Source organism: Sinocyclocheilus rhinocerous, unplaced genomic scaffold, assembly GCF_001515625.1.
Source record: "Sinocyclocheilus rhinocerous isolate Xijiao unplaced genomic scaffold, SAMN03320098_v1.1 scaffold914, whole genome shotgun sequence".
Taxonomy (NCBI): Eukaryota; Metazoa; Chordata; class Actinopteri; order Cypriniformes; family Cyprinidae; genus Sinocyclocheilus; species Sinocyclocheilus rhinocerous.
In genome coordinates, this window is record NW_015629521.1 from 322,236 (window position 1) to 331,707 (window position 9,472).

The window sequence follows — 9,472 nt, forward strand, 5'->3', positions numbered from 1 at the left end:
AAATGATCATATTTGTCCTGCAATACTGAAAACTGTTTGTGGTATGCTGAAAACAATAAATATAATTACAATTTTAGGTTTTTACTTTACAAAAAAATCCATAAATTAATGGAGACAGACAAAGCAGTTATAACATCTTTATTTACAAATTAGTATGTTCAAGTAGGTTTATGGCACTTTTCTAATGCAATTCATTTTAGACGTTACATTGTCCATTATTTTTAAGGCTGTTTGTTAGCATTTCATTCAATCTGGTTTTATGTACATTGTCTTATTGTATGTACATTGTAGATGATGACGAAGCAAGATATATGTTTTTCTTTGGGGCTGTGTGATACTAAATGATGAATCATGCAGGACAGACATATGACAGAAATGTTTTGACCTCATTAGCAACGATAACAGGTCCTGGGTGAATACTTTCACGTAGATAGTGACAGGAAGTCATCTGCCAGACATCTAAGTATATTACTCCATTAATATCTCTGAACATCTCTTGCATCACTGTGTTCAGCTGCATCGTATACCAATCACTTTGAAAAATATTCTGTAAGAACACAGATTAGAATCAGAATTCCATGCACACACAAGGAAGTTTTCTAGTACTTCCAAGCTTCAAGACAATAAAATCTACAACACCAATTCCAGAGAAGTTGGGACGTTTTGTAAAATGCAATAATATCAAGAATCTGTGATTTGTTCATTCTCTTTAACTTTTATTTAATTGACAAAAGTACAAAGAAAACATTTCCAAAGTTTTCACTGACCAACGTAAATGTATTTTATAAATATGAACAAATTTTGACTTTGATGGCTGCAATATACTCCAAAAAAGTTGGGACAGAGGCATGTTTAACACTGTGTCACATCAACTCAATAGGAGTCAGATCTGGACTGCAGGCAGGCCAGTCTAGCACATTCACTCTGAGTCTACGAAACCACACTGTTTTAGCACATGCAGAATGAGAGCTGGCATTGTCTTGATCTAATAACCATGGACTTCCCATGAAAGACATCATCTTGACGGCAGTGTATTTCTCTATACAACTCCAATATATGCCTCCATGTCAATGGTACCTTAAGTTCACACAAATGCAAGTCACCCATGACGTTTGCACTGATGCACTCATACACCATGACAGATGTTTGCTTTTGTATCTGTCACTGATGAAAAAGTCTGGATGGTCCCTTTGGTCTTTGGGACTGAGAACTCGAAATTCATTTTTCCCAGAAACAAGTTGAAATGTGGACTCATCTGAGTACAGCACACATTTTCACTGTCTTTTTGACTATCTGAGATGAGCTTTGGCCCAGAGATCCCGGCGGCATCACTGCATAGAATTGATGTATAGCTTTCTCCTAGAGCAGTGCTTCTCAAAGTCCGGACTCGGGTCCGGATCCGGACCCAGAGGGAATTCAGTCCGGACCCGCCTCCATTTCATATTTTTAAGAGCACTAATTATTTCCTACTTTGATAAACACGTTAAACTTGTAAATCATTTGTTTAGTTTTTTTTAATGTCTTTTGGAGATGGTCCGAAATGAAAGCGAAGGCGAGATATTGGCTGTTTCTCAATTCCAAGAACGCAGAGAACGGTCTTGTGTTCTTGTGGAGACCGGTCTTGCCAGGCTTCCTTGAAAGAATGAACTCGGAAGGACACGAGAACACAGATCGCATACTTGTGAGAATTGAGATGTGCTGTATTCCTGCTGCTCAACTGACAGCCAGTGCGTTATAAGGAGCGAGACAGCAGCACACAATGCAAAATAAATAACACATAACATCACAAACGAATGTCATAACATTTAAAAAAAATGTATTTCATTTTATTATAGACAATATTTTCATATTATGCAATAGCTTTGTACCTAATGTATTTGTGAAAATGATTAGGCTATTTATAATGTTACATATTTCATTGCCAATGTTAAAATTCTTTTTAATATGCTTTCTCACTTCTTAAAAATTATGCAAAACAAAATGACAAATGTTTACTTTAACGAGCCGTCACGTATTTGCGAGCTGCAGCGGTAATCTGTCAAGCGAGAACGAGAAGTTTAAAGTTTACAGGCTTCTGTACGTCGTCCGCCCGCAGCGTCTTCTGGGATTTCTAACGGTTCGATTCTCTCAAGTCTGCATTCGATGCATCCTCGATTTCAAGAACACATCCGGGCACGTTCATGCGTCCTCTGTACTTGCGTTCGGTTAATGATGACGTAGAGCGAGAACACAAGGACGCAAGATCGCATAAGAACGCATATTGAGAAACGGCCATTGAAACTTTTCCTTCATGACATTTGTTGTCATGACATCCAGTGAGCGTATGACGTTTGACATAATCGGGCGACATTTCACCGCTAATATGAGTATTTTTATTTTTTATTTTTTGTTATCACTTAGATTATGGCCAATTGACTTATAGCAGTGTCCAGTGTTACCCATACATTGAGTTATTTGTGGCGGCCCCTCACAATATCAAAACTGACAGCCACAAATAGATTTTCCAAAAGGATTCTACTTCGTTGAATAAACTGAGCACTGCACGTTTCAAAACTAAAATGCAACGCGGGTGTTTTTATATGAATGTATCATTGAAAAGAACCGACTGTCTTCATAAAAGCTTTGATGTCATTTTAATTTCCTCTTTCCTAGCGTTTGTGAGCGCAGCGCTTTTTTGATTACAGCCGTTACCGGGGAAACCGCTATATCTCCGCTCCAATAAGAGCCTCCTGCTGGCAGAGAATGAATTTGCATTTGCAAGTCTGTGGGAAACACTGGTGTCTGTCAACAAACATAAACAAAAAGCATGCTTCAGAACTGTTTTGAGAAGGTGCTTTGAGCCATGTATTATTACTATGAATTAGGCTACTACTACTACTTCTACTATTGCCATCTTGTGCCCTGCAATAATCATTTACTCAAACTCGCTTTTATGAGATAAAGGGAAATAAATAAATAAAATCGGCCAAACATATCGGCCAAAAAAAATCAGCATCATACATCGGCCATCGGCTGCCCTGATTTCTAAATATCGGCACCAGCCAGAGAAAAACCCTTCGGTCGACCTCTATTGCTGACACTTAAATTAATTGTTTTGCCACTTTTGCACTTGTTATTAATGTATTTTGAATGCAAAGGTCACTTTATTTAAAATTTTTTAAATTAATGTTTATTTGTTATGCATGTTATGTATGTTTATTAAAAACAAGTTTTGTAATAACCAATTGTTCCGGTCCGGACCTTTGACACTGATGAAAATTCAGATTTGGACAGATTTGAATGAAGACTTTGAGAACATCTGTCCTAGAGTAACAGAGATTCAAGTTGCATTTCTTGATGCAGCATCAGACTGTGGTAAATGACAGTGGTTTTCTGAAGTACTCCTGAGCCCATGTGGCTATATTTAACATCGCAGCATGACGGTTTCTTAATGCAAGCCATCTGAGGGCTCAAAGGTCAAGCACATTCAACTGAGGTTTCCTGCCTTGCCCTACATGTCCTGTGATTTCTCTGGATTCCCTGAATCTTTTCACAATATTACGTGTGGTAGTTGGTGAAAGACACCTCTGTCCTAGAGTAACAGAGATTCAAGTTGCATTTCTTGATGCAGCATCAGACTGTGGTAAATGACAGTGGTTTTCTGAAGTACTCCTGAGCCCATGTGGCTATATTTAACATCGCAGCATGACGGTTTCTTAATGCAAGCCATCTGAGGGCTCAAAGGTCAAGCACATTCAACTGAGGTTTCCTGCCTTGCCCTACATGTCCTGTGATTTCTCTGGATTCCCTGAATCTTTTCACAATATTACGTGTGGTAGTTGGTGAAAGACCTAAATTCTTTGCAATTTTGCATTGCGAAATGTGATTTTTGATTTGTTTGACACTTCTCTCATGAAATTTGGCACAAAGTTAAAGAGAATGAACAAATCACAGATTCTTGATTTGATTACATTTTTACAAAACATCCCAACTTCTCTGGAATTGGGGTTGTAAATGTATAAAGACATAGTTAGGTTGAGACAGAAGAAACATGTTTAGATGCAAATATCAGTAAAAAATTATACTGTCAGACCTGGATTAAGTAAAATTGGTTTGGACAAACTGTATTTTGTATTTATTGCTACTGTGGCTACTGGACATAAACTGATCAGCCACAATTTTACATCAATTGAAAAAAAAAAATAGGAATGTTACATAAAATATTCTGAGATGCATCTTTGTGCAACAGTGTTTCTAGAGTTTTAAATATAAAGGCAGCATAACAAATGCACCATATTTTCTTGTTTACCATAAACATTAACATAAGAAAACAAGAAAAAAAAAAATTTGAAAACAAAGCAGGATTTGAAGTGTCCAAGTGTACCTTTCGTCCTGCAGTGTTTCCAGACTTGATGATGACAGTAGTCTGTGGTGCACGACTCAGCAGCGCTACAACAGACTGACGGATTTTAGCCACTTCATGCACATAAAAAGTTAATGGGTGAAAAACCCGGTGGGCAAAGAATGTGAAGACAACGACTGCATGAGAATCACCGGCAATTTCATCAATATCATTGCTGATATAATGCAGGTTGGTAATGAGCAATTTACTAAATCTTAAAGGAACACCATGTGGCCTCCAGTGAATAATGATATTATTTTTCAATTCCACAGCCATCAGGGGTCCACCTGTACGAGGAGTGTGGAGGTCCATTCTTTTTAAATCTAAAAAAAGATAAGCAAAACTTACATTAGACTCATTTCTTTATTAATTTCTTAAACAGCAGTCCCAAGAAGTATACTGGTAAATAAGGAATAGTTCACCCAGAAATCACCCATTTACTTTCCTTCATGTCATTTCAAAACTGTTTGACTTTCCTTCTTTTTCAGAACACAGACAAAAGAGATATTTTGACGAACTCGTCAATTTTCTTTTTTTATATAATGAAAGTCAACGGGGTCCAATGTTGTTCTGGACACTACTGACTTTCACTATTAGAAGACAAATAAACAAATATAGAAAGTTTGGAACAACAAAGAAATAAATTACTAATAATGAATCAGTTATGACAGAATTTAAATTTTTGGTGCACTATATCTTTTTGAGTGACGCTGAAATATGTACATGTCAGAACAAACTTTCATAAGCCATTTTTGTAATGGCATTTTGCAAGTTTAAAACCTAAATGTTTTGCTTGAAAAGTGTGCTAGATTGTTTGATACTTTTGGACTTTCCATAGACTTCTATTACTTTTATACTGAACAAATGATATTTTCTATCCCCTAACCCTAAACCTACTCCTTACAGGAAACCTGTTTGCATTGTTACACTTTCAGATAAACATCATTAATATTTTTTTCCCCTCGTGGGGACCGCAGGCCGGCCCCTACAATGTCAAAAATATCAGGTTTTACTATCCTTGTGGGGACATTAGGTCCCCTCAATATAGCATAAACAAGTACACACACACACATAATTAATTAATTAATTAAATATTTTTCTTAAAGGGGTCATCGGATGCAAAACTCACTTTTACATGTTGTTTGAACAGGAGTGTGTGTACACAACCACCCTATAATGATAAAAAATCCAATGATAAAAATCCAGTGGTATTTTTTAATCTCTATAAATAATATTCCCTTTTTCAAATCAAGCCATTCTCAGCTTCTTGGCTGTGTGACGTCACACAGACCAAGAACGCTCCCACGGTAGTTGATTGACACGGCCGTCTTACCTTAGACCTGCCCCGAGTGAGCTGTGAACAGTCCGACCGCCATTATTTCGACGCCGGAGAATGGGACGTAGACAAGAATGGCTCCTAAGCGATTGAGGTGTTCTGTTGTTGGATGTAATAATGAACATAGCAGTTGTCATTTACTCCTGACATCTGAGCCGCTGAAAGATGCAGAGGATTAACATTACTTTTGTTTTTGAAGGGAATGCCCCCTCCGATCTACCTAAATGCGTCTATGTTCGTGCGAATCATTCGTGATCCAGCTTCAGATGAAGTGAGTATAAGGGTTTTTTATGAAACTTTGCAAATCGCCTTTCCTATAAATGTGCGAGTTAGCAAGTTTTGCGGCTAAATGCAGCTAAATGCGGCTAAAGTAAACAGGACGGCTCGTCACTCCACAGAAGAGAGGGGCGGGGTGAGCAGAGCTCATTAGCATTTAAAGGGAAATTGCAACAAAACAGGTTGCTGTGAAAAGAGCTGATTTTAAAGGGTCATGAAACCCCCCGTTTCAGCACTGGTTAGTTCTCACCACAGTTTTAAAAGACGCTAAAAAAGTGGGCATGGTGCGCTCAGGAGCGGAGGGGAAAGAGGGGAGACATACAGCACAGATAGCTTCGGTTTCAGACAGTTTAATTTCGCTCCCATCGAGTTAAAAACACAAATAAATGCACAGCCATTTGCACTCTGCATCAAAAACATATATATGAACGCACTGTTGCACCTCTGATAACTTTAGGCTTATTCTGCGGCGTTTATATAAGCCTTTTGACGGTTGTCACAGAGCTGTAAAAACGGTTACACGGTTACATGAATCGCGTTTGTGCCAAACTCTTATTACAAAGCAAAATCAAACACTCTCCTTCGATCCATGAACGTTTCTCTCAGTTAATGTGCGCGATCTCACAGTCTGAAACGTCTGTCATAGCATGCTGCTGTGAATAATTAAGCGAAGCCTCTTCTCATAGGATAAGAACACGCAGTCTCATGAATAATTTAATAGACACCGACGCGTCATCGATGTACTATTAAGCCCAATTTATACTTCTGCGTCGAACCTACGCCGTAGCCTACGCATAGACGCACTCATGACCCTTTAACAAGGTAAAAAGGGTGTTTTTTTACACTACCAGTGAGAAATATGAGAACTATACCAAAGTATGTTATAGACTTTTCATTAAGACCCTAAAGAATCATATCAACTTGTGGAAAATGGGCATCCGATGACCTCTTTAAGAGTGCACATACTTTTTGGGGCCTATGTATGTAAATTCCTTATTTAATGTATATTACATATTCATGCTATCAAGTCTTAAAGAAAATAACGACAACAAAGTCATATTGTTGAATTACTTGCCTGGCACATTTTTTTCTAAATACTCAAACCACTGCCTTGTGGTGGAGTCTCCCAACAAGTAGACAATTTTGTTTTTAAGGCAATTTCCCATTCGTGTAGAATTGAACTGTTGAGTGTTGCATACAAAAGACTTCCAAACATCTTTCAAATAGAACCCAGCAGGAACTGGTGTTGTCAAGCCAGATCTGCATCTCTCCGTTGTGCCTAAAGCAAATAAACATTTACCTGAAAAGACTGTTATCATTGTTCATTCTCTTGTAACTTTACATTAGATTTCAGATGGTATCAGTCCTCTGATATGTGGTCCATGTATATTTTGACCATTTTGTATTTGCGAAAAATAAAGAAAACGTAGAGGATATTGTATGAACAAAAGTAAAATGAGATAAATTGTTTTATAGCTTGAATTTTTAATTCACTGAAACATTGCCTATGTGTGCATGATAATATTTAACATTAAGATGAATAAGATTAAGAAGAATATTAAGATGAATAACAACAACAACACATTGCTATTTACTTTCTTCTTATTATAATCCAAACAGGGAAAGAAATGGTCAAAATATATTAATACATACTCCATATGTTAACATACCATTGCCTTCAGTGTTGGGAAGGACATTTATGCTTGTTTTGTCTCCAGTAATAGCAACATTTGTTAATTTCCTGTGGATAAATAATAATAATACATTTTCTACTTTTTTAACATTTTATAATTCTTCTGAAATTAATTCTGAATCCTTTCAAACTTACTTTGAAAAAAGTTGATTCTCAAAACGATTTAATGGGCTTTCAAAACGTCCCATGGAGTGACCAACTAGTTTGTCACAGGAAAGTTTCTTCGGTCTCTCACACTGCCACTCCGTCCTTGTTTTTATATCCTTATACTCACAGCAGCATTTGCCTTTCCTCAAACTTCCTTCGGCACCCCACTTAAGATTACATTCTACTACTTCACTGATCTTGGTGTTCTTGGTTCCTGGCCCTTCAAAGTGGCCATTATAGTGGCTGCGTGGGAATGAAGACTCCCTGTATTTTTTAAGAATCAGCACAACCTCACTGGAGTGCTCAAGACGTACAAAAACTTGTGCCTGCCCTTCCCAGGGAAGAAGAAGAACAACAGAGTAAGTCCCATTACGATGATCCACAACCTCCCCGTACACACTTGCCTTCAAGAAGAATAAAAAAGGTTAAGTGTAATGCAAAAAAAAAAAAAAAAACTAATATCTTTTGGTAAAGTAAGCTTATAAACATAAACATAATATGTAATATTTTGTAAATAAATTAACAAATAACAGGCAATCGAAACTCAATATGACAAATGTTTGTATATTGATTTGTACAAAAATTGATCATAAAATATAAAATAAACACACCTTTAGCTTTGAATTGAAAAGCTTTGCTTGGAAAAAATCTCCTCCATATGTTTTCAGGTTCTTGTTGTGGTCTCTGGCTGTGATAACAATGGAGATGCTATCTCCCACTTTGTAACTCTTTTTCAGTTCCACAATAGAGAATGTTGAGTGGACTGGATTTGTGCTCAGATCCAGCTGAGTGATTTGTTGATCTGGACCAGGCCAGTCGAGAGCCTTCTGTAGTCTTTCCCACTCCTCATCACTGATTCCCATGTCAAGTGTGGATATTGCAAAAGAGGAATTATTCATTTGAATTACTGATTTAGGTCTGGGGGGCAGAAATGGTCTCATTTGAATCCCACCATTCAGTCCACATAGAGCCTGAGAGAGGACGAGGATATCAGTCACACCAAATTCCTTTTTTTTCCCAATAAATGTTTAAAGTTGAGTGTACACTGTAAAAAAATTCCACCTATTCCACCTACTGAAAAACATAAACTCAGTTGCTGCCTTACATTTTTAAATATAATAAACTTGGTTGTACAAGCATTTCAACTTAAATTAAAGCTGCAAGCAGCAATGAAAGGGCCCTCGCACCCGGGCTCACCGCCACCCAGTGGCTTTAGGAAAACAGCAAACGGTGTGCAATATGCTTTTAAAGTGGTAAATATAAGAGGAATATGTCAAAGTAATGTATATGTGCCAAACACCCTGCTGCCAGCTGGTGGTGCTATGATTATAACTAAATGTTGGCATGTAGATGCCTTCAGGCCAGGACTTTTATCAAACATGTGAAGTCTGGTGCAGAATGAACATGGTATGTTTGAGTTAGTGTAAAGCATGATATATCCTGTTGCCAACAGGTGGCGCTATGATTATAACTGAATATTGACATGTTGATGTCTTCATGCCAGTATTCTTACCAAACATGTGAAGTTTGGTGCAGATCGGACATTGCATGTTTAAGTTAGTGTAAACCAAGTCATTTCCTGTTGCCAGTAAGTGGCGGTATGATTATAACTGAATATTGCCCTTAAGATGTGTTCAGG

General features: G+C 37.5%; 1 protein-coding gene across 1 annotated transcript; it reads right to left on the minus strand.

Moving 5' to 3' along the window:
• Window positions 1-234: 234 nt before the first annotated feature.
• On the minus strand, window positions 235-8,732 carry LOC107739133 (NXPE family member 3-like). Its single transcript, XM_016551147.1, has 6 exons — window positions 8,445-8,732; window positions 7,822-8,237; window positions 7,664-7,734; window positions 7,069-7,272; window positions 4,364-4,704; window positions 235-547 (listed from the first exon to the last, which is right to left on the minus strand). Exons 1-6 carry the CDS (start codon window positions 8,730-8,732, stop codon window positions 350-352), a joined length of 1,518 nt encoding a protein of 505 aa, XP_016406633.1. The 3' UTR covers window positions 235-349.
• Window positions 8,733-9,472: the final 740 nt, after the last annotated feature.

What these genes read in the sequence shown, in the direction of transcription:
- LOC107739133 (XM_016551147.1), bottom strand. Translation starts at nt 8,732, where the DNA reads ATGAATAATTCCTCTTTTGCAATATCCACACTTGACATGGGAATCAGT. An exon ending in TCCCAACACTGAAGGCAATG is followed by an intron (nt 7,273 to 7,663) that starts GTATGTTAACAT and finishes TATTTGCTTTAG; the next exon opens with GCACAACGGAGAGATGCAGA. An exon ending in TTTAGAAAAAAATGTGCCAG is followed by an intron (nt 4,705 to 7,068) that starts GCAAGTAATTCA and finishes ATCTTTTTTTAG; the next exon opens with ATTTAAAAAGAATGGACCTC.